The following is a 26743-nucleotide window of genomic DNA, read 5'->3' as shown; positions in this document are numbered from 1 at the left end:
CTAACACTGACGTACAAAGCTGTCCATATTTCTGACCCAAACTACATCACCGACCTAATATCCAAATACCACTCTCTGTTCTTCACAAGACCTCCTTCTCTCTAGTTCCCTGATCTCCTCCTCCCATGCTTGCCTCCAGGACTTCTCCAGGGCATCATCCATCCTCTGGAACTCCCTACCCCAATCCATCAGACTATCACCTACTCTTCTCTCCTTTAGGCGCACCCTAAAAACCCACCTCTTCAGGGAAGCCTACCCCACCCTCTGCTAACTGCCGATCTCCTCCACTCTTCCTACCACTCCATCCCCCACAGCTTTTCCTCCCGTACCACTATCCCCTCTGTCACGTACCTGGGTAGTGAGCCTGACGTGAAGAGGCAGACCTCTCGTACAACTCCGGCTCAAGGACTGCTGAGAGTGGGACAGCGGTCACGGGAGCTTGGCGGGGTAAGAGGGCCTGGGATCCGTCTGGTGATAGCTGTTGGACTGATGAGTAGCAGACCAGAGCAGGGTGCAGATGTATCCGTGCAGGATGGATGGATGCGGGAGCACCATGTAGTGAGAAGCAGAGTCAGATGAGCCGGGTTCGGTATTTAGACGAGACAGATCAGGCTTAAACGGCAGACAGGAGAATAGTCAGGTCACAGGCCAGGTTCAATAACAGGAGGTCAATCAGGCAGGAGCAGGCAGAAGAATAATCTGAGGACAAGCCAGAAGTCAGGGCAGGAGGCAATCAATCAAAAGTCAGGAAACAGGCTGGTTTTGGCAACAGGGAACAATCACAGAAGTCAGGAACACGAACAGGGGAAAAGACCATACGGCAATGAGATCACCACAGCAGCCAGTTTAAATAGCCCTCTTGGCGCCAGCATTAGTGACAGGCGCGAGCGCAACCGCGCGCATCTGCTCGGCTCGCCAAAATCCTGCGCATGCGCATATTTGTGCGCCGCGGAGCTTCACCTTTACTACGGGCAGGCCTTTCCTCACACCCTCCCTCCTAGATTGTAAGCTCCAAGGAGCAGGGCCCTCGAACCCCTCGTGTATCGCACTGTATTGTTATTGTACTGTCTCATGTATTGTCTCCCATTGTAATGTACAGCGCTGAGCAAACTGTTGGCGCTATATAAATACTGTATAATAATAATAATAATTCAAGAACTTTTGTGGGGGGGTTCTGCTGTCCCGGTGCGTTCGGCCCCCAGCTTTATGAGGTGACAATTCTGAAGCATTTATGTCTTTTAACCAATTATCTGTTTTGCATTTTCATATACTGTATTCCGCGCCGCATCAGAATCACACCCCATTCATGCGAACCACTGCGGGTGTGTATGTTAAGTTAACAACACCCCGAAAGTAGTCCGCAAAACATGGTGTGATGTGCAGAATCGGATTGCATAGGTGTGATCCAATTCTATTGCAGACCCAAAAAAGGGTCCTGCGCATTTTTGGTACAGGTGCAGTGCAATTAGAACCATACAAAATGTATGGCTCCAATCGCACTGCACACAAATCGCATGTGATTTGCACAAGAATGCGGTGTGGTTCCTGTGCAAATCACATGCGATATACCTCACCGCATGTATGTGAACCCAGGCTCAAGATCAGAGAATCTTTGAGAAGTTTCTAAACCTTCCACAAGTGGTTGGCACAAAATTGTCGCTTGATTAATTTATTTGAACCTTTTTACAATTTATACTCATTAATTTCAAGTGAAATGACAATTAACTAAAGCTGGTCATACATGCTATATGCAATCAGTATGGCTGATTTTTCTACTAGTACACTTTCAATGTAAATGTCTGTTTATAAATCAAAATAATTGTTTAGAGCATTAGCCTCTAAACTGCAGCCTGTGGGCCAGATGTGGCCCTTTGCTTGCCTTTATCCAGGCCTTGGGTCACTATTTCTCCCACTATTTCTCACACTGTCAACAAGATTGAAGCACTATTCCTTCCACTGGTACCAGTAGTGGGGCAGTAGTGGGGCATAATTCCTCCCACTGACAGCAACAATGGGGAACTATTTAATCCACTGACATCAATGATTGGGCACTCTCCCTCCCACCAATAACAATGATGGGGCATTATCCCTTCTCCTACTAACCACATGCGCTTTGTAGTTTTTGTACTTCTACTGACCACCAAGCCTGAGGAATCGCTAGTTTAACAAATAATCGTTAAACAAACGGGACAAATGGTTTCCAATTGAGTAAGCTACACAACCAGCATGTACATATATCGTTGCTGACTGTACAATGCTCCATTAATGTGCAATTGATCACCATAGATACTAAGCAATATCGAGCAGAGAGGACTGTCAAAAGACCTGCTTAACAAGATAATCATACTTTATAAAGATGGAAAAGGATATAGAAAGATATCCAAAGCCTTGAATATGCCATTCAGTACTGTTCAATCATTTACTAAGAAGTGTTAAATTCGGGGATCTCTTGATACAGTCACAACTGCCAGAAGAATTGTTCAGGATACAAAGAAAAACCCACAGGTAACCTCAGGAGAAATACAGGCTGCTCTGGAAAAAGTTGGTGTGGTTGTTTCAAGGCACAAAATGACAATACTTGAACAAAAATGAGCTGCATGGTTAAGTTGCAAGAAAGAAGCCTTTTCTGTATCAATGCCACAAAAAAGCCTGGTAAAAATATGTCCTTGATATGCCTCACAGCTTCCGGCACACTGTAATCTTGAGTGTTGAGATCAAACTAGAGCTTTATGGTTACAACCATAAATGCTATGTTTGGAGAGGGATCCACAAGGTCTATAGCAACAAGATTACCATCCCCACTGTGCAGCGCGGTGGTGGCTCACTGATGTTTTGGGCGTGTGTGAGCTCTAAAGGCATGGGGAATCTTGTGAAAATTGATGGCAAGATGAATGCAGCATGTTATCAGAAAATACTGGCAGACAATTTGCAAAGTTGCACATGGACTTTCCAGCACAACAATGACCCTAAGCGTAAGGCCAAGTTGACGCTCTAGTGGTTACAGTAAAAAAAGGTGAAGGTTCTGGAGTGGCCATCACAGTCTCCTAACCTTAATATCATCAAGCCACTCTGGGGAGATCTCAAACGTGTGTTTCATGCAAAATGACCAAAGACTTTGCATTACCCGGATGCATTTTGCCAAGGAGAATGGGGCCTCATAGCCAACTATTACAAAAGACTGCACGTCGTCACTTGTTGCTGTGTTTTGTTTTATGATTGTGCCATTCTGTTATGCCCTACAGCTGAAAATGAATCCCATAAGAAATAAAATAAATGTGTTTTGCCTGCTCACTCCTGTTTTCTTTAAACATGATACATACTGTATACAATATCCAAGGGTTTGGAAACTTTTGAGCACAACTGTATTTGTATTTAGAAAGCATATTGTTAATCAGTGTGATATAAAACTGAACAGTTGGTGTTCGTGATTGTTTCCAGTGAAATGTAATAGGATTTCTTGCATAGAATAACAGTAAGCGTAACAACAGTTTGCAGTGTGTTGCTGGGACATAGTCATGGCAAACAAATAAATCCCTGGAAAGAATGAAAGGCAGAAGTCCAGTGTGGTTGTTAGAAGAAGATGTATTTTTTTCCAGTAATTAACTATTTGGGAACAAGACCAGAAAAATGTGTAAAGAATTAGCAGGCGTTGAGTCACATCTATGAGATTTAGTTGTATTTATTAACTTCATTTTGTGTAGCCTGCCTGAGGTGTAATATGGGTAGTGAATGAAGCAAATTGAGAAACCAGATCTTATTGGGTTTTTACTTTTGATAAAAATGTTTTCTCCTCTTCATCAATGTTCTCGTTGGTTATAGATAATAATGTTTTTTGAACAACAGTGTAAGGACTAATTAGAAGGGCTATGTATTAGGGTTTGTAAGAACTTGCAAATATATATATATATATATATATATATATATATATATATATATATACATACACACACACCCACGAGCCACTTTCTTAGGTAAACCTTGCTTGTACTGGGTTGAACCCTCTTTTGCCTTCAGAGCTGCCTTAATTCTTCATGGCATAGATTCAAGGTGTTGGAAACATTCCTCAGAGATTTTGGTCCATATTGACATCAGTTGCTGTTACCTTTCTACCATCTCGATTCAGTCTGCCCATTCTCCTCTAATCCCTGACATAAACCAGGCATTTTCTTCCACACAACTGCTGCTCACTGGATAGTTTAGTCTTTTTCGGACCATTCTCCGTAAACCCTAGAGATGGCTGTGCGTGAAAATCCCAGTAGATCAGCAGTTTTATAAATACTCAGACCAGCCCGACTGGCACCAACAACCATGCTACTTTCAAAGTCACTTAAATCCCCTTTTTTCTTCATACTGATGCTTGGTTTGGTTGAACTTCAGCAAGTTGTCTCCACCACCTCTAGATGCCTAAAGGCATTGAGTTGCTGCCATGTGATTGGCTGATTAGCAAATTGTGTTACCAAGCAATTGAACAGGTGTACCTAATAAAGTGGCCAGTGAGTGTACAGTGTGTGTGTGTGTGTGTATATATATATATATATATATATATACGGGCTTAAAGACTCAAGCATGTCCCAAATCCAAAATATAGGTATTTATAAAATTGTGTTTACTGGTCCCACCAAAATGTATCATGAAATTAATACAAGGTTTCAAGATGACAGTTAAACAAGAGAGAGTGTTTCAGTGTAATTTCTGTTCAATGCCAGAGAATTCAAGCATCTCTTGGGATTTTATTACACTTCTTTAGAGGTTGCCTGTAAATAAAGTTTGCAAGGCCCTTATATTGCTGCTGCCACTAACTGTGACTGTACTTACCTCAATATGATTTAACCAGCCATTGTTATTAAAGTGGAACCTCACCAAAAAGGGGAAGTTCCACTCTTCCTCCTCCTTCCACTCCTCCTCTAGTATGTTTGGAATATAGGTTTTTACTGTGGCCAGCATTAATTTAGTTGCCTGCTGCCTGTGCATGGGAGTTCTGGAACAATGCCCTGCAAACCACAGAGGATGGACTCCTAGTTTGTGTCTGTCTGGATATGATGTTGTGAGTGTTTCTCCTCACAACAAGGCAGCAATGCTTAGCACTGTGTAAAATAACAGCCTCTCCAGACCATCCAGTTCTCTGCCCTGTGCACTCCCTCACTCCCATTTACTTCCCTCTGCCCACTTGCAGCCTAAATCTGTGGCTGTAGTGCATGTTCAAACCTTAATACTATAAATAATAACATGCTATTAGATTTTTACTCCAGGAGTATACGAGTCTGGAAATTCTAGAGGAATGCTTAAATGATGCATTACAATTTAACTAAACCCATTAGATTTTAGTCAGCTAAAATGTACTGGAGATTTTAGTCAACCAAAATACAACTAAAACAATTCAGATGACCAAAATACAATTAAAACTATATCGAAATTTGATGTCAAAATTAACACTGGCTGCAGCGAATACACTGGAATTTCTCCTCCCCCCATGCCAGAGGTTCCAGAAGGCTGCTGGACCATTCACAAAGTGCAGAGCAACTCCTGAATGCACAGTGGGAAGCCAGCTGTGAAGCTGCAAGGTGTCAGAGCCACCTGGCCACATTTAACATGCCGGTGTTGGGGACCCTAAGATCGGTGAAGGACCAGGCCAGAGTGAGGACGGTGCTGGATCCTTGCACAGGTGAGTGTCTGTTTATTAAAAGTCAGCAGGTACAGTTTGTTGTCAAAAAAGACGGAAGCTCCCCTTTTAATAAGTTAATTGGGTGGACAATTAGTTAAAAAGAACATTTTTGTGAACTGCTGTTCAGTTTGCCACTGCCCTCCAGAGGATTTACCCCCCTTCCTGACCAGGCCATTTTTTGCGATTACTTTAAAGTGTTACTAAACCCACAACAGTAAAATCAGTCTGTATATGCAGTAAAGCATGCTTGTTATACTCACTGTGGAAACTAAGGGGTTAATCCTCTGCATTGTGTAAAAAGACTGTTTGATCCTTTCTTCTCTGCCCCTCCTCTTGTTGAAATGACCACCTGATGCAGACTGAATCCGTAGTCAAATGCACATGCTCAGTTTAGTGTATATTGCTAGAGAGGTTTTTTTTTTCTTAGGAGAGCGCATGTGATCAGCACAGGGCCAATCAGCACTGTCCAGATAGAGGGTCAGGGGTTTCACATCTTCCTAGAGCAGAAAGAAAACTCCTCCTACAAGCTTTAACTGATGCTCTGCTGAAGTCACAAGACTGCTCTAACTACTGATGAGAAAAGGTATTTAGCAGTTTACATTTACTAAAATAATTGCATTTCTATGTTCTGTGTACTATGGGAGACCAGATATAGTGAATGCAGGGTCCTGGGTTTCATATCACTTTAACTGACAATTACGTGGTCATGCAACTCTGCACCCCAATTAAATTTATGTCCTTTTTCACACAAATGGAGCTTTCTTTTGGTGATATTTGATCATCTCTGAGTTTTTTATTTTTTGTGTTATAACCAAAAAAAAGACCGACAATTTAGAAAAAAAAAACAATATTTTTTATTTTCTGCTATAAAACTATCCGATAAAAAAAAATTTAAAAATCAAATGTTTTCATAAGTTTAGGCCAAAATGTATTCTGCTACATATTTTTGGTTAAAACAAGACCAAACACTTTATATTATTATTATTATACAGTATTTATAAAGCGCCAATAGTTCGCTCAGCGCTGTACATTACAATGGGGGACATTAGTTTGCGCAAGAGTTATAGCATCTACAAACTATGGTACATATAATGGAAATTTTTTTATTCATTTATCTATTTTTATACTAGTAATGGTGGCAATCAGCGACTTATAGCCGGACTGCGATATTGTGGTGGACATTTTGACACTAACTGATACTAACTGACATTTTGTGGAAACCACTGACACTAACACAGTGATCAGTGCTAAAAATATACACTAATTACTGTACTAATGACACTGGTTGGGAAGTGGTTAACATCTAGGGTGATCAAAGGGTTAAGTGTGCCTAGCTATGTGCTTGGTTTACACAAGGTGGTGAGATCGTGTTCTCAGCTCTGCAGAGACACAATTCCTGAACTGTATCTATGTCAACATACACACAGCTCTATTCTTCCTCCTTGACCAACGATCTGCAGGTGACGGCGAGCAGTAGAAGCGATCCTCCAATGGCACACCCCTGTGTGACGGAAGTGCAAAATCAAATAAATAAATATATATATATATATATATATATATATATATATATATATATATATAAAATGATTTTGAACAGGAATGCCACCCTGTAGCAGCAGTAAAACTGCTATACAGTGGAGGGAAAGTGGTTAAAACCAAATATTTCATCATTAAAAGAAAATTGTAGGTTTTGAAAAAAGAAACGTACATACTCACTTAGGTAGATGCTCCATCAAATAGATCTGTCCCCATTTGCATCTACATCAAGAACCAGGTGATCAAATACCATTGTTAGTGAGCAGAGAGCTGGTTACTGTCAGTGACCGGCTCTCTGCTCTGCCCCTCCAGTGCTCACTAAAGGGCCGGGCTGTGCAGGGGGTGGAAATGGCTGGTACAAGCTCTCAGCTGCCAGTCAGGTGTCTGGGTGGATCCAAACATTAAAGTCAGAAGAAGAGTGGGAAAAATGAAAGTAAATTTAGCATTAAAGGGCTTGAAGGTTTATCTCCCATGTAGTCAGGTTCCTGCTATGGAACACTTGGTATCAGAAACTGATATATGAGTAGCAACTGGGGGCCAGGTCAAGTATATAGATAATATTTAAAAATTGCCTGCTAAACAGCCTCATCCTCTTTCTTATGGTATTCTCCAGAATAAAATCAACTCACCAACTCACAATTATTTAAACTATGTCTATGTATATTCATCAAGTGGATTGTTAGGCTCATTAAGTGTCATTTTCTTTATGCTATTGGTGTTGGAGAAACCTTGCAATGGCCAAGCAGGATAATCATAATTGTATGTTAGCGCCTGCCATTTGTTACTGCAGAATATAAGAAATAAATGAGACTTGTAGCATTAGCACACTGGTTGAGAAGCCTTGTCAGTAATCATAAACTAATGAAGAGTATACAGTTAGCACTCTGCTGTGAGAGATTAGATTAGTGTATATTATTAATAGTATAATAGGTATTTATATATAGCAGTAGCGATAGATATACTGTACATTGCCATCGCTCCCTGCTGTCAAAGCGCTTACTATCTAAGGCCTCAATTTCACATCTACACACATATTAGGTCCAGTTTGGAAAGGAGCCAGTTAACCTACCAGAATGTCTCTGGAGTGTGGGAGAAAGCAGAGTACCCAGAGGGAATCCGCATAATCATAGTGGGAGAACATGCAAACTCCTTGAACTGGTGATCCAGTGCTTCAAGGTATAAGTGCTAATCACTAAGCTCCCTGTTGGATCTCATTATTGAGATAATGCAATTAAAAGATATAACACGTACAGGTCTATGTGGGTTGCTTTGCTGAGGGGGCAAGGACACCCGATATTAAAGCTGCCCTCTCACCTTGCCTCCCTCAATCAATAGTCCATAGTCACCTAACTTGCCAGATCTGAGGCTTCTATCTTCTTCATGGAATAGGAGAAGGGTCCTTCCTCAGGTACACACTGTGCTGCCGGGATGATGTTTGCACTTACTATTGACTGTGAAGGTGCATTACATCCAACAGTGCTTAGAGGTGCACAGACAGCATGCTACTTGCTCCAATAATTCAACAGTGATGAAATTGAAATATTAATAAATGCAGCGCTAATTATACAGAGATCTTATAACACAATAAATGTGATAAAGTCCATATACTGTATATTCCCAAATAAATAGAAGTTGATGCATGAGAGGAAAGATCCACTCCAAAAGCCGTCACCATCCACCCAAATAGATTGGCCTCCAGAACAATAAATGTGTTTCTCCAACTTCAATGAGCTTCCAAATAGCAGAATCTCCTATCGATTGGATATCATCTTCTGCATTTCCACTCTAGATATGTTCTTTCCTTTTATAACAGAGAATGTGCTTTCTTTATATGACAGCCTACTGGCTGCAATGTGATTAAAATAACCATGGAGATGATATAAAACTCATCAGCTTTATTGTTCTGGAGGGGATTGATGATCCACTGTTGCACTAGAGGATATACCACACTGCTCATGCTGACCATTCTTTTGGGCGGTCACATTTTCCAGTAAGAGGCCAATCTATTTGGGTGGATGGTGACTGCTTTTGGATTGGATCTTTCCTTTCATGCACCAACTTCTATTTATTTGGGAATATATATGGACTTTATCACATTTATTGAGTTATAAGATCTCTGTATAATTAGCGCTGTATTTATTTATATTTCAATATTATTGCCTTCAAATGTGCAAGCTGCTTCTCTATTAATCTTTGTTGTTTAAATTCTGAGCGTACGTTTTTGTATATATACTGATGAAATTGAGCACACTCACAATGAAGTGTACCCATTCTTGAAAATTCACATAAATAAACAGCGCCAGAGTGCTGTATTGCATCATTGTTGACTTAAACTGGCCATACACTGTTAGTTTTTTTTCTTTCGAATGGGGAGGGCCACACACTGATCAAAATTTGGTTGGTCCCTGCTAAATCCGCCAAATTTTGATCAGTGTAAGGGCAGCTTTACTTTTGGCTATCCAGTGATGGGCTCATGGAATGTTCAAAAGAACCCTGAAAAATATGCTAAAATAGTGGTTGATAAGCATAGAAAAGACCTTCTGTTACCATACTTAGTAAAACTAAGATCAATGATTTAACTGTTTCCCAAAACAGCTATTTTGCATTTAAGGAATATGTCTGGTGATAGCAGTCAAAGTTGCTATTGTGTTTATTCCATCTCTCAATCAGGCTTTCAAGCCTTCAAATGGCTATTGCCATAACTGATCACATAAGCAGCATACTGGAAGCTGCTAAGGTCAAGAGATGTCTTCCTTGGCTGCAAATGATATAAAGGTTTAGTTTTGCTTTGACAGTTTACAGTAAGGGAAGAGTCACAGTCATCTACAGGGTTTCCACATTTAAACTTTTGTATGGTAGAAGTCCCCAAGGACTCATGTGTATAGCCCTGGAAACATATAAGCAAGAGGCCCCACCTTATAAACATATAATTAAGCACATTGCTCAGATGCAAGATAGGATGGCCACAGTCATGCTTATAGTTTAGAAACAAACAGCATATTTTTAACCTGAGAGACAGAGTCTTAGTTTTGCAGAATATATTTCTGCCAAAGTGGCAGGGCCCCTATGAGATCAGAAAGAAAATCAGAGATGTCAACTACCAGGTATGCCAGCCTAAAAAGGCAAAGCCCCCACATTATACCAATGTAACCCAATAAAACTCTAGGAGGATGGTGAGGCTGTCATAGCAGAGAGAACATCTTAACAGCAAGTGCTCAAGTCCTAAAGAGTTTATCCTTAAGCCGAATGTCAGCCTGAGGTTCTGCAACAACTTCAGAAAACGAAGTGAAAAATCCAGATTTGATGTTTATCCCATGTCCCGGGTGGATGAAGTTGATAGAAAGGTTGGGTCCCGGCAGGTGTATTACCACCCTCAATCTTACTTTAGGGTATTGGCAGGTTTCCTTAACTTGACAAAGCGGTATAAAAATATACACAAATGCTTAGTTTAGAGTGTACAACTCACTATTATAAACCACTTGATACACACAACTGCTGGAATGATACCCATGTAAATCGTACAAGAAAGTCAGTGTCCAAGACCAAAACCGAAAGGAGATTACTGCCCTCAAAATAAAGTGCTATGTGCTCTTGATGTAAACATAGTACCCACTATTTATTGGTTGTACTTAACCAGGAAAATAATGTAACAATGTATCCACTGCTTATAATGTGATCTTTACCTGTTCAAAATTATCTTTTCATAATCACTACAACAACTAACATACACAGATGTGGTATATGCAGCCCTAACTCTATATTTTGAGAGTCTCCAAAGTTGGAGCACATGTATAATGAATAGATCGGGCAGGTATGCCTGGAGGGAAGCTGTCGCAAATGTGCGCAACAGAGACTGACGTAGACTCCATCTTGCTAAGGGTATCCATTTCTCCCTCATCCTTCTCCTTCCCCCTCCCCTTCTGAGAGGCACAGTGACAGATGTGTGTGTGTTAAAAGTGTCACAGGCCAGATCCCAGCAGGGAGCCACGTGGTGCCGCACTGTCCAAAAAACCTGTGTAATTTCACTCCTCGTAAAAAGATACCGGAGCCTTCCCAGGAGTTCAAGGCATTCCCAAGAAGCCCACACCAGATAACATTTTTAAGAAATCAATTTTTCCCCTATGTCTCATATCTTGGAATATGAGAGACCGACATAAAAGCTGGACATCTCATCGGATGGACGATGAGCAGGCGAACAGTTTGATGGGTCACTCGCCTTATCTCGGGCGCACGGGAAGGCAGAGAAATAGATCTCGCGAACCGTGTAGCATACAGTTTCATAATTCATATCTAAATAATCCCCAGGCTTGTCTGCATAATAATATACCCACAGGTGGACTGTTGCTTGTGCAGATGGGAAGTTATGAACCAGAATATGAATTATGAAAGATGTGGGCTCCAGCTTAGGGTTCCACCCGACAATTCCTCCCTAAACAGGGGGTTGGTCTCTTACTTCAGAACCACCCCCTGCTGCGAAACTTTAAAGCAGGCTGTCAAGCCTAAGAGAAGTTTAAGTTGAAAACATTCTCCCATTTTTCCATCATAACACAGGGAGATTAAAGCACCCTTCTGTTCTAAAACTTGGATCTGCTAACCCAAGGCTTAATGACAAGTAACTTAACCCTTTAACTTCTCCCTGTTATCTCTTTGCTGTGCTGTGCTGTTTTCTATGTATATATACATATCTTAGTTACATCTTCTCTGTAAATATTTTTATTGCACCTGTTTGACCCTTTTAGTAATAAATCTCTCTTTCTGAAAGCGTTGAATTGTTTCTATATCTCTTAATTGAAATTTACGAAATCCCTGCCTTTAAAGAGACGCTACTGTTTGTTTTAACTTTCTGTACAACAGGCCTGTATTATGACCGGGTTATGCAGTCGATTATATCAACCATTATAGTGTTATAGCTGAACGTGAGTTTCCTCTTTCTTTAATCAAAAAGGAGGTGGTGGCAGTGTGAAGGGGTTAATTGCGTAATTAACCTGACCCAGTAACAGTCGATTCAGGCTGCTGGCACATCGATCGGTATCCATTAGCTGGAAAATCGTTCTGCAGGGTGCCGCTGGGTGTGGCATTGTTACGCACGTCACATCACGGTTTTAGGTTGGCTAGCCCTTCGGTCACGAGTTTTGGTGAGAAGGTCTGGGGTCTGACGCCACGATCGTGACAGAAGCCATCTCTCCCCTAAAGGTATAAGGATGCACTGGATACCTAGCAATAGTACAATGGCAATGAAGGTATCCAGTGTGCCCCCCTCCCATCAGCACCACCAATTTACTAGTGGTACAAACAAACGGCAACGACCCCAACCTATAACTGGCCTGTTACAGCTAAAATTTATAGAGTTAGGACTGCAGTACACTGGGGTGCCGTGATGTGGCCTCTGTAGCTTATGCATATATATGCAAATGTGTTCTAACTAAACCCCTTGTTTTGGCATGAACTTAGACACGGTAATTTGTTTTTTTTGCAGGCTTGCTGGTAAGTGAACTGGGAACTTTGTTAGTTGTTTTTTTACAGGCACCAGGCACGATTGGCACCCTGTTAGTAAGGAACTGACTTGGGTTCAGTTAATGAGAAACAAGTTTCACAATAAAAAAAATAGCTACGTTCTTCTGATACGAAAAGCAAAAAAAAAAAAAACCACTGTAGTCACAAACCTAAAGTGGTTATAAAGGCAGAAAGTTTTTTACCTATATGCACCTTCATCCTCTCGGGGGAACAGGAAGCAATTTTTTTCCCCTGCAGGAGCAAATTGGATCATGCTTTGCTGGGTTTTTCGCCTTCCTCTGGATCAACTGTGGGTTTAGGATTATAACTTTTTTTTTATGGTTGAACTGGATGGACTTTTGTCTTTTTGTCAGCCAGACTAACTATGTAACTATATTATGCATTAAGGTAAAAAAAACTTCTGTGTGCGGCTCCCCCCCACTGCCCCCCCCAATACTCACCCGAGCCCCCTCTTGATCCAGCCATGTGCACAAGAGCCTAGACTGTCCCTGGACTCCCTCTCCTCATTGTCTGAGACAGCAGCGGGAGCTATTGGTTCCCACTGTTGTCAGTCACAGCCAGTGAGCCAATGAGGAGAGAGCAGGGGGTGGGACCGAGCTACGGCTCTATGGGGTTTATTTACTAAAGCTGGAGAGTGCAAAATCATGCTCACTTTTGCATGGAAACCGGATTGGTTTCTATGCAAAAGTGAGCCTGATTTTGCACGTTCCAGCTTTAGTAAATAAACACCTATGTATCTTATGAACTCTTAGACCTGGGTTCGAGAGCAAGTACGCACCAGTGCCCCCATAGCAAGCGGCTTACTATTGGGGACACTGGTCAAGGGGTAGAAGCCAGTGCCAGTAGGGGACTCGAGAAGAGGAGGATTCAGGCTGCTCTTTGCAAAACCACTGCACAGATAAATATGACATGTTAGTTATTTAAAAAAAAAAAGCTGAACCTTTAATACCACTAACACATATTTAATGTAAAAAAAACCTACACCCCTCCTAAACTATTATTCCCAGAGGTAGAAAACATGACACATGAAGCTCCTCTACAGGGAGTGGTAAGTAAGAGGCTAAGGTAGGGGGTGTTAGTGCAGGTTAGTTTGGGTTGGTAAGGGTAGACTTGAGAGGTTTCTTTTAAAAGTACAACTTTCCTTTAACATATAAAAATGTATCTGATGCTAGGTACACTTTAATTACAATATGATGAGAAATAAACCATTTGTTCTTTACATTGGCCTCATTCAAGGAGTCTAAAATCAGTGTTAGACTGTGAGTGACACACACCAGCTCCACAATTTAGAGGCAAAGCATTTGCCAAGACAATTTGATGCACTGCCTGGGTTTCATTGCTATTAGCTTTGCATGGAAAATAAGTCAGCAGCCAAGATGAAACCTGCCAGCATAAAACAAATTGTAGATGTGACATGGATAGATGTGGTGCACTGGGAGGTGGACTGGAACTTGGAAGAGGAATGCTGCTTGTAGCCAGGAGAGATTTACTTCCAAGAATCTGCTACGTTGTACTGGACTCTCTCCCAGACACACAAATCATGAGCCTCTCATGACCAATCCACATAGCAGGCTGGAGGTGCACCTTTCCTCACTGTATGGTAACGTTGTTCATCTTCATCCACACAGTCCTGAATGTTTACTACCAGTGAAGGACAGTACTACAAGGTACGAGGTCAGAGAGTCCCTGATCTTTGTTAAAGTGTATATTACCCCTAAATTTATTATTCCATATCTGTATGTTTTACTGTAGTCTGTTTTTGTTCCATTTGCTAGTTTTCCTAGAAATACCTGGTGATCCTACCAGTCCCTCTTGCTGTCTGTTGCAACCTCACTAGGACAAGCACAGAAGCAGATCTAGTGCTAGAGGCTAGTGTGGTCAGTTTAAATGTAAGTCATTCCCTCTAATGCCCTGTACACACTATAAGAATATTGTACGAATATTTTCGTACGAGGACCAATCGTCCGATAATCGGATCATTAGTACACAGCTTTCGAGAGCCGATCATTACAATTTGTGCGACAATATCCGAAGGGACGAGTAAAAATGTTAATCGTACGATAACAGATTGTAAGATTTTCATTCAATCAGTACAGTAGTCATCCGAAAATACAATACATTACTTCACTTTCAAAATTATTTTCTTTCATAGGAGAATTTTCGTATCTTTAATAACCTTTTCACTTTCGATGTGAGACTAGCAGGCGAAGAAAAACGGGCGATCATTCGTCCAATACTCTCATCGTGTGTACGGGGCTTTAGAGTTAAAGGACACTGTGCTGTCACATGATGTGCCTGTATCTCCGTAGTCAGTTGGAGCCATACCCCCCACCCAGCCTTGTTGTGCTCAGTATCAGCGCACAGGAGAAGCGTTTTGTACACTCTAGTATGTATGCCTCTCTGCCCACCTTTCTATCCCATCTGTTTGCCCACCTCTCAATCCCACCTATCTGCCCACCTCTCCTTTGAAATCAAGCTGATGTCACATCACAGAGAACCTGTCACAAAGACTTTATATACCACATAGGGAACGTTTTGTCCTCTCTAAATAAAAATAAAGATTTAGCATATAGATAAAATTATAGTATATAAATAAGATATTATGCATGAAGATTTGTTATTTATTGAACTTTTTTAGAAATTGCCCTTTAAATTCCCCTTGTGATGCTGCAAATTAAAGTTTTAAGAAAAAGGCCACAATTAGAAACTACTCATGATAGCTACCCAATCACTGCCTGTCACTGAGACAGTAACATATATACACACCCAATGTTAAAAGTCGTAAATGCACTGAGAACGTGAAAAGAAAAACATAGGAAAAAGGAAGATACATGTTTTCAATTTTTGGGTATTTATTCTTATGTTATTTTTATCACATCATGTGGGATCACAATAATGCTTACTGTAATGAAAAAAAATAAGTAAATGTAGAAAAACATTTTTGAAAATGTCCTCTATATTTAGTTTTTTTAGGATTTTATTATTACTCTTATGTGTTATAAAACATAAAAAATAGTAAAAAAAAACCACACACACAAAAATATAGCTGTCTATTTGAAGTAAGGTGCTGTTTTCACAGGGGTTATTTACTAAAACTGGAGAGTGCAAAATCGGTTGCAGTTCTGCATAGTAACCAATCAGCTTCTGGGTTTTATTACCAAAGCTTAAGTGAACAAGCTGAAGTTGGAAGCTGCTTGGCTATCATGCAGAGTTGCACCAGATTTTTCACTCTTCTGTTTTTGTAAATCTCCCCCACAATGTATAAAATACCACAATTGACAACATTTACACCCAAATAAAACAGAAGAACACTTAAAGCATTAACAAAAACACAGAGGAGCCATTCAAAACTCTTAAAAGTTCAAAAAACAACTATAAACTTTAAAGCAGTAGTAAAGGTAAAAAAACACACAAAAAAACACCTGCAAGGTGAAGGCATAATGTGCTATTATGCATTGCATTTGAAAGACTTACCTGATAATGAAGCCCTCCAGCGGTATGCTGTCACCACTGCAGAGGCTTCCATCTTCACCCGCTCTTCCTTCTGGATTTGTGGGCGGTGGCCACTTGAATGGCTGAGCCGCAATAACATGGACTCGGGAGTCAGGGCCACAGTACAGAGCTCTGAAGTTACATCGCAGGTATGCTATTCCTTCAGAGCGCATACGTTGGTGACGTCACCAGCTGCAGCTCCCTAGATTATCTCCTAAATGGTGAACATTTAGAAGATATTCATTTTACCCACAAGCTTTATTATAGGGTTTAGGATTATTACTTTTTTTTATGGTTGAACTGGATGGACTTTTGTCTTTTTTTCAGCCAGACTAACTATGTAACTATATTATGCATTAAGGTAAAAAAAAACTTCTGTGTGCAGCTCCCCCCCACTGCCCCCCCCAATACTCCCCCGAGCCCCCTCTTGATCTATGTGCCTCTCCTCATTGGCTGAGACAGCAGCGGGAGTTATTGGTTCCTACTGTTGTCAGTCACAGCCAGTGAGCCAATGAGGAGAGAGCAGGGGGTGGGACCGAGCTACGGCTCTATGGGGTTTATTTACTAAAGCTGGAGAGTGCAAAATCAGGCTCACTTCTGCATGGAAACCGGATTGGTTTCTATGCAGAAGTGAGCCTGATTTTGCATGTTCCAGCTTTAGTAAATAAACACCTATGTATCTTATGAACTCTTAGAGCTGGGTTCGAGAGCAAGTACGCACCAGTGCCACCATAGCAAGCGGCTTATTATTGGGGGCACTGGTCAAGGGGTAGAAGCCAGTGCCAGTAGGGGACTCGAGAAGAGGAGGATTCAGGCTGCTCTTTGCAAAACCACTGCACAGATAAATATGACATGTTAGTTATTTTAAAAAAAAAAGCTGAACCTTTAATACCACTAACACATCTTTAATGTAAAAAAAAACCTACACCCCTCCTAAACTATTATTCCCAGACGCAGAAAACATGACACATGAAGCTCCTCTACAGGGAGTGGTAAGTAAGAGGCTAAGGTAGGGGGTGTTAGTGCAGGTTAGTTTGGGTTGGTGAGGGTAGACTTGAGGAAGATACATGTTTCCTCTTCCTTCTGGATTTGTGGGCGGTGGCCACTTGAATGGCTGAGCCGCAATAACATGCACTCGGGAATCAGGGCCACGGTACAGAGCTCTGAAGTTACATCGCAGGTATGCTATTCCTTCAGAGCGCATACATTGGTGACGTCATCAGCTGCAGCTCCCTAGAATATCTCCTAAATGGTGAACATTTAGAAGATATTCATTTTACCCACAAGCTTTATTATAGGCTTACCTTTCGGTAAAATTCACAATTGAGTGTTTACTACCACTTTAAACCACCATTATTCAACCACTGGTCAAAATAATCTTTTCTGGTTTGATTACCTAGAGGTTCTTCAAGTCCTCTTAGACCTTACCGAAAACCACACTAAAGTTAATGGAGGATAAGCCTTGTTAGTCAATTTTCACCATAACACAATTTTTTTAATGTCCAACTGAAGCTTCATCAATTATTACTAAGTGATGTTGACTGGAAAAATGGATAGGAGGCAGCTCAACTGCATTTCAGTAATAACTGTACTGTAGAAGCTTCATTGTGGTTTTTAGGGCCCATGCATTGCTGAGTGTTGTTCTGGCAAAAATACTGCATGCACCTTTTTTGGTTTGTTTTGGTGTGGTAGACAACCAATTCAAATGAACGGTCGCCTTAACACAACACGTTGATGCGCAGCATAATGACAAATGTATGAAAAAAAGGGCCCTAATAAAACATACAAGAAAGAAATCATCAAATTGGGTAACTGTCCAAGTGCTTACATTCAAACTTGTTGCTGGCACAGATAGTCTGTTTTAGGATAAATGAAGAACTGTGAGCTTGCAAACAAGACCCACCACAGCAATTCACAAAATGAAAGTCCAGTTAGCTAACTGACCATAATCTATTACTATGCAGTTTGTCATTTCTCCCCAACTTGTCCCTACAGCAGATATAATACACCATGAACTTCGAATTAACAGGATTTGCTGTGAAAAGGTCATAAAGAAATCCAAACCTCCAGAAACCAGGTGAAACCTGAAACATTATGTTGACAATGAGAGTGCCTCTGATCAGCTGCTGACATAAGATAGAAGATGTAGAGCAGTTGTTCTCAGCCAAGATTCTGTGAAACCTTAAGCTGGCCACACACGTATTCAAGAATTTTCGTTTCAAAAATATTCATTTGATTTTCTAATCGTTAGTGGGGTCAAATCGATGTTTGTTTTCGACCGCAGTGATGGGAAAATTTGAAGTGTCAGGAAGGAAAACTTGTCTCAATTAAACAAATTTTCGCCCAGTATATGTGGTTATCGTTCAGAAATTACATTCATTTAAACTCGAATGTTAAAAATAAAAGACAATTTTCCATTCACTGAATGTTCAAAGAATTTTCATACGACTTTTTGTACGAATATTCTCGTCCGAAAATCTACATGTGTATGGCCAGCTTTAGAGTTTCTTGAGAGGTTGCTAGGGGTTCTTTGAGCTGTGGCTGATTGATCTTCCCATTTGATGGTAACATCAAAGTTCTAGGTCCATTGCCACATGAAAGAGCCAGTGGCATGACACCAATGTTCAGGTTGGCATTCTAATCACCATTGTAAGAGGGGCATACTTCCATGGGAGCCCGTTTTTTGAAGGTGACACCTGTATTTCTGTGGCTTGGCATTGTGCATGACCCCCCTGGTGGCTGGTATTGGCATTTCTGGAGGTTGGATGCTCATTTCGGATGGATGACACCTGGTGGTTGCAGCGCTGATGACATCAATCCCCTGCAGTATTCCACATCCAGAGAACCAGGAGTAGGTCTTATATACTCCATGCGCATTAAGTTGCGATATCTGGTTAGTACAATGTTTATCCATTTCCACTATCACAGGAGCCACAGATTTTCTTCCCTACAAATTTAATGACTGTATTGCACGTGTCACTTTATATATCCCACCATACTGGGATCCAGCACCCATTTATGATTTAATTGCAATTCAAAGTTTTATTAATACGTGTGTGTTTTTATTTATATCAGCGCTGCATATTTTATATGTTTATATTTCTATTAGGTGGCACAGGAGTGTATAGTGGTACAAGTGCCTAAAAGTTCCTGTCTGCAGTTAGAATGAACAGACCGTCTGTAACATAGTAGAGTCAAACTAGAGAGCCGGAAACAATTGGTGAAGTTTGGCTGGGTAGCAGGTAGATGATAAGCGGAGACTGACTGGTCAACAGGCAGATGGTCAGCGGAAACTGACTAGTTAGCAGACTGGTCATTAGCAGGAATGACTGGACTACAGGTATGTAGTCAGCAAGGACCGACTGAGCAGTGGGCAGATAAGGAGCACAGTTCAGTAACAGGTGATCCAGTTCAGTAAGAGGTGATCAGATCATGTAAACCAGCGGTGCTCAACCTTTGGAAGAGCAAGGACCACTTCACTGATTTGGTAAACGTTCACAGGCCACAATGAAATCAAATGATGCAGAATGTCGATTTTCTTGAATAGCATAAACATTTTGATCCTGTAGCCACTGAATGCTGGCAGAAAGCAGAGGAGGAGAAGCCAGATTTCAACAGTTGCAGGAGGAAAATGGAGAGGATTGGACCCTGTATATGACAACCACGCTACCTATCCTGTCCAAGTGTAAAACATGCTCTTGGAGCATTGAGTGGGGTCGCCATTGTGACTGTTGACGCCACACCAGTGATTGGGGTGTGTGTGGTAAAAACACGTTTCAACTGTGGGGTTTTACCACCCCCTAACCACAAATGTAAACAAGCCCTTACTGTCCAGAGACCTCCATAGGCTGCTTTCATGCTGATATGCTGCGGTTCACCTTCACCATAGGTGCAGAGTAGTGCACCTGCAGCTTTCCTGTTGGTTAGCTGTGGTTTTACATAGACTTCTATTTTATTTTGGGGGTGTGGTGCCGGTTTGGTGAATGAAGGAGTTTTGGTGTACTTTCAGAAAACACACCAAAGCTGCAAGATATAATAGAAGTCTATGGCTCAGTGCAGCTAACCTGCAGGAAAGCTGCAGGTCCACTACGCTGCACCCACGGATCAGTGTGAAAGCAGCCTCATAGCTGTTACCCTTTTAATAGGTGCTAATATGTCCATTGAAAAACTCAGTGTATGTGTTGTTTATTATACTGACATTCCTTTCCTCTTCCAGCTTCTGCTGGCATTACTTTCCAGGATGCTAGAAAGGACCCAGGTGAAGCGCACTTGGTATCACTCTGCCTGGGACAGGAGCCAGTGCTTCAGAGGAAGCATTGGCTTATGCTGCTCCTGTTCCCTCCATGGCTGCTTGCTTCCTCCACTGCTGCTGCTGGCTTCATGCACTCTGATGCTCTGGGATGGCGGGTCAGCAAGCCCATATCGTGATCAATGGGGTGCTGACCCCGGGCATGCACTTCCCCGGTTTGAGGCTGCGAGCCATATAAGAGGGCTCCAAGGGCCATGGTTGAGCACCCCTGATGTAAGCAAAAGTGTAGTCTGGATTCAGGTAGGAGTCGGTAATAGGTGAGCAGATCAGAAGCAGAAACAGCAGGCAGAAGTGTGAATCCAAGTACAAGCCAGGATCAGTGCAGGTGGAGGTCAGGAATGGTGAAGGCAAGCCAGGTCGATAACTGGGAATCAGATACAAGTAGCTGATAGCTGGTCTCATGGAAATGCTGTAGACAAGACAGCACTGGACATATGCAACAGCTTAGTTTAATTAGCCCGCTTAATGCCAGAAATGGTGACAGATGCACAAGCACACGCACCTTCTCTATGCACATATGAGCAACAATGTGCCATCCTGCACAGGTATACGCCTTGGGACATCATTGTGGATGTTGGCATTCCCTTCCTGACATGTACATTTTTCTCACTAAAGCCCCGTACACAGGAGCCAAGTATCGGGTGGTTCAACAGAAACCTGATGACATTGCGCCTGTACCAGTAGAATTTCATTCTAACTTTCATTCAAAATTTTGAACAAATTGTTTGTCGGAACATTTGATCTTTCCTTCATTGGGTCAACTAATTTAATTCCAAAGCCCTTAAAATTTAATCCAAACCTTCTACTTGAATGAAATACCAGACATTAAACAGGTTTCTTTCACTCCTAGCACAAGTGTTTTACAATATGTTTTCCTGAATGGAGATCACATTCACAGTTAGAATTGCATTCCCTCATAAGAAACAAGAAACATTTTCCATCCTGATCCTTCGAATCTTCTTGTTACTACAGTCAAAAACATTAATTGGTTTACCCCACTAAGTATTAGAAAATCAAATAAGGATTATGGAAATTTTGAAAATTCCAATGGTGTATGGCCTGCTTAAAACTAAACATTGTGGTGTTTAATTTGTTACTGGGTAGATATACAGGTATTTCAATGTTGGTGTTGAGATTAGTTAAGAAATGATAAGAGATGATAAAAGATCTGGTAATGGGAGCATCACATTTTGGGTTAAAGAAGCTGTTTTGCGTTGGGAATACAAACCTAATCAAAGAGTTTTTTTTATTATCAGGGTGTATATTGGATACATCAAAACACCTACATAAAATTAGAATAGTTTCAGGGTGCAGTGGCATATCGTTGGGGGGCAGCCGGTGCGCTCGCCATAGGCGCACAGAGGGGCGCAGAAACTAGTCCCATGTCATCCCAAGTGTGCTGGGTCCGATGCAGGGCTAGCACCAGTATAAGGCAGCTGGTGCTGTGAACTTCAGCCCAGGGCTGCCAACAGGGGGGTACCTGTAGAGGGCACCGACAGGGAGGGGATCAGTTCGGTGGGTGGGGGTTAATTACAACACAATTACTCTCTCCAGTAGCTGAAAGCCCTCACTCCCTTCCTCTAGCTTTCAGCTGCTGGAGGGAGAGACACACAGAGCATCAGTTACTGTAATTAACCCCTGCCCCAGTGATCCGTTCCCCCTTTCTGTCCTGCCTACATTGGAATCCTTCCTGTGTGCTCCCTCTGTGTGCCCGGGTCCCCCTCTGTGTGCCCAGGCCCCCCCTCCCCTGCAGCTCTGCCGGCTTCACTGTCCCGCCAGTGGCTGTTGGTACACAGGAGCATCTGTCAGGATGGAGAGCAGTGGAAGGGGTCGGTATATTTTTCCATTCTGACAGTGAATGAATGAATACAGTGTGCGATTGGTAGCGATCACTCCGGTGTCCATTGATAACTGAGCATAGTAAACTATGTTTACTATGCGGCAGTTTATTAAGGAACAGGAACCTCTGTCTGCTGTTCATTCATCAGCAGATCAGCCTACAGAGAAAGGAATTAAAGAATCTGTGTCCTCTATTCCTTCTTTCTCTGTCTCAAAGTTTCTGTTTAGACCCCTGATATATCACCAAAGACAACCCCACCCCCCCGAAATAGCATTGTAAAAAAAATTGTGAAAACATTTTTTTAAAATAAATTGTAAACATTTTTAAACATTGTAAAAGAATAATTTAAAAAAATTCTACAAAATTAATGTTAAAAAATTGTCTAAAATCATTTAAAGAATGTAAGGGCTCATTCACATGGGGTCTTTGGCCCATACATTGTGAATGAGCATAGAACACAGCCGCAGGCCCTAATTTGTCAGGTGTGCAGGTGTGGATGAGTGGATCTAAATGCATACTGTCTGTGTTTGGAGCCAAACACCTGTCAAATTACGACCTGCAAATGTGTTCGTACAGCTACTGTGTCCCCATAGTGCAAGGGACTTAGAGAGTGCTAAAAGTCCACAGGTTAGGGACCGCAAATTACTTGTCTTGCCCCAGGTGCTGACAACCCACGCTACGCCACTGTCAGGGTGTACTGTTTGGCGTCATGTGACTGGTGACTGTTGTATAGGAAACTTTGGTCTGTCAGACAATCTTCTTTTGTTCTTGTATTTTCTCTTCTACATACAGATACCTATACTGTATATCCTGTTGGCAAAAGATGCAAAATTATTCTAATTTTGCATCTGATTAAAATAAAAATATTTTCAGGTGATTTTTTTTTACTCTTGGCAATATTAAAGAAAATATTTACAAAACTAGCATTCATTCCATTCAAACGTAAAAAAGCTTGTATTATTAGCAAGCATGTTTTTTGCATTACAATTACTGCAGTGTTTAGGTGACAGTCATTTTCAATGGAACTTACATATTGTTACAAACTTGCTCTTAGGTTTTTTGGTATTGTATTTAATATAATAAAACAAAAAAAACTCTTAGCGCCGAAAAAGAAATTTGGGCAGCTGCACTCAATAGTTGCCAGAATACAACAACAAATACAAACTGAATAAAGAATAAATTGCACTGTCCCTTTAAAAATATATCAAGTGACAGAAAAAAACTAATTTATTAAAAACCACATCAAATTTGCATCTAAGCCCGAATTCACATTGAACATTTGGCCATCTCTGATAAATGCCTTTCCTTTTGGCAGCAGCATTTTGGCAGAAAAAAAGGTTGATGCTTGTAAACGTGTGAAACACGTTTGGGCGCATCAAGCACTTGGGCATTAATTCATTTTAATGGGCAGAATAATCATTTATCCTGGCCATTGAAATGAATTAATGCTCAAGCAATGAACGCGCCTTTAAATGCGTTTACAAACATCAATATTTTTTTCTGCCAAAACTGATGCTGTGGGGGGTGGGGTGGGGGGGGGTGTTTCTGCCACAAAACAACACTGCCCCTAAACTCCTCTAAATTTATTTCAGGTACTTATACAGCGCCGTCAATTTACGCAGTGCTTTACATATATAGAATATATATGTAAATACTCTAAATGCGCATAGACATGGTTTATGTCACTACCATATATATTTCAATACCTCTGTACACTGTGTTCCCTGAGAAGCATATCTACGAGTTATTTGGATTTATGTATACTGCTCGCTGACACCACATGCTGTGGAAGGGAGTTCCACATCCTTACCACGCTAACAGTAAAGAACCCCTTATGCAGTTTAAGACTGAACCACTAATCATCTTCTTTAGAGACCTTAGTTTAAGTAGTTTCCTCCCAATGCAGAGCCCCCATTTAACAATTTGTATATTGTGATCATATCCCCTCTTAAGCATCTCTTCTCCAGGGGAATAGGTTGAATGCCTGTAGTAACATTACATTCATGTGATAAGTCCAGATACTGACACTGGCAAAAAAATGTGTGCTCCACGGACTTGCATCACATTAAAAAGACATTTAAAAATAAGCAGAGAACTGGAGTTGTGACTAATAGGAACCAATTTCACCGTTTATTTCAGAGAAACATTAAACAAAAATTCTGATCAATTGCTGTTGTTGTTCACAAGTTCAATAGTGTGTTATTCTTTTACTCTTTAATGTTAAATGATCAGACTTAAAGCTTCTTATCATAATTATGGATTTGAAATGTAGCTACACCCCAATTTCTTTCTATTTCTTTGTAATGGATAAAGTAGGGAAGGTTTAGAATGAGAGTTGACCTTGATTTACATTTCAATTGCAGCCATGTTAGGGTATGTAGGGTTTTGGAGGACATTAGCGGGCTCTGGTCTCCCTAAGATTGAAATCCACTGGATGAAGGTCTAAAAGTAAAGAATCCACAGGGCCAGTGGAAGGCAAAAATGCAATAGATTGCACAAAAATTACTTATTCTATTATTAAAAGTAATAAATAAGAATTGAATTCCTATTCCTGGTTACAAGTTGCCTAGGCTATCCAGAGGCATCTTGGGAGATTTTCAATTTATCTGTACATTTATCACTATATGTATAATAGGTTTAACCTTCTAGCTGTGGATTTGTTATGGTTTAATGGCCTGATGTGTGTTTTGTTGCAGACATCTACTGACAGAAGATTAGAACAAGGCCATGTCAGTGATTTACAGTGAAGTTGCAGGTGATGAAAACACCAATGACAGCTTCTGGATGGTAAGTGTAGAACAGGGATTCTTAACCAGGGGTAAGCATATCATTTGGGTGTATAGGAACCAAATTGGGATATGGGGCTGGATCTCTGAATATTTTTCAAACTGTTAGGGTAAACTACCCGTGGTGCAGGTACACTTATAATATATTGTCCCCTCCCCCTGCTACCTCTATAGCTTTCATACTCTCCCATCCTCGTTCCAGTGAAATATTGCCGAGGAAGCTCAGAATCCTCTGTGCCAGGTCCACGCATGATCAGTAACTCTCTATTAAATTATATAGGGAATTTGTAATGAAAAAAGAAATACAGAAGATTTTGACAGGCAGCTTCCCAGAGAATATCTCTCTAGATCAGAGACAGAGGAGTAAAAGGTTTGCAGGAAGGGTTTGGGAGGTTCTGGTCTAAGATCAACTTCACAGCAAATACAGGACTGGGATATAAGCAGTAATGGTTATGGAAATTAAACAACCACCCAGATGTTATTGTGTATCAGTGTTGAATAGAAAGTACAGATAAAATTGGAGAGAAGCTTGGTCCAAGAAAAGGTTTGTTCCTCCAAACTTCAGACTTTTTACTTGTTCGGTGGGAGTTGAATGTCATGTATAAAACCAGCAAAAATAACATTACTATACATGACAACTTCCTTGCATCTTTCCTTTGGCACACATTGAATTAAATAGGGTTCAGATTGGAGACCTAAAATTTACTCATGTTCTGTGATCCTGCCTTGAAGTGAACATTTGTCTCAGCCACGGTTCATATATATGCAGTGTGGGAAATGCAGTGAATCCTGAATGTTTCCCACACCGCATTGAAATCACACTCGGGTGTTAATGTTAAATTAATGACACCCCAAAACAGGTCACAAAACACAGTGCTATTGCAAGAATTGGATTGCATGGGTGTGAAAACAATCTGACTTGGCTATCATCTCCCCACTGTCCAGCCTAACAACTATGGACCCACAGTGAAGCGGACGGAAGATGGCCACCGACTGTGTGATGAGATCATTGCTTGTTTCCAAGACAGAGCTAAAATAGAGAAACAGTACGCTCTGCAGATGGATGAATGGACTCGGAAATGGAAACCGCTGGTAGACAGCAGTAAGTAGCTGAATTTAAAGGGACTAAAAGGACGTATCGCCTTCCCATTCAATGTAATCATTTGCTAAATATATTGATAATAAATAAATTAGAGGCCCACTCAATGAATGGTTATCTGCCTGGTATATTAGCGATATTGCTGGTATCCCACTAATTATTTCATAAATTCAGCAATAAATATATACAACAGTTACCCCCTATCACTTTATGTGGGATTTTTAGGGAATTTGGAGACAATATTAAAAAATTGCAAAATACTCTTCATTGTATTAATCTTTTAAAAGTATAAAACATAGTATATTACATTGTTATCCATACAGTATTGTTACAAAGCAGTACACAAGTTTGATATATTAGCAGAGACTCTACACTGAGTACCCAACACGTTTCGAAGACAATAGCTCCTTATTCAGGGGTGACGCTGCATACAATACAGTATGATCTATAGCATGATTGAAAATATAATTTTTAGAACATACAGTATACAATTTACATGTTACAG

The 26743-nt window shown here is 40.9% G+C and overlaps 1 protein-coding gene across 1 annotated transcript in view; it reads left to right on the top strand.

The window, feature by feature from the left end:
• The window catches only part of LOC149467478 (protein kinase C and casein kinase substrate in neurons protein 1-like), a 110094-nt gene that overhangs the window by 33939 nt on the left and 49412 nt on the right, over positions 1 to 26743 (top strand). The window contains exons 2-3 of the mRNA XM_089671588.1: positions 25050 to 25140; positions 26085 to 26241. Of these exons, the coding sequence (XP_089527714.1) occupies positions 25081 to 25140; positions 26085 to 26241 (217 nt within the window). The 5' untranslated portion in view covers positions 25050 to 25080. The remainder of the gene's footprint in view (positions 1 to 25049; positions 25141 to 26084; positions 26242 to 26743) is intronic.

The sequence above is a fragment of the Staurois parvus genome, unplaced genomic scaffold, assembly GCF_062004578.1.
Source record: "Staurois parvus isolate SC_StPar_1 unplaced genomic scaffold, SC_StPar_1.0 ptg000108l, whole genome shotgun sequence".
NCBI classification, from domain to species: domain Eukaryota; kingdom Metazoa; phylum Chordata; class Amphibia; order Anura; family Ranidae; genus Staurois; species Staurois parvus.
Note: the sequence above shows the minus strand (reverse complement) of the source record. Positions and strands in the feature narration are given on the sequence as shown.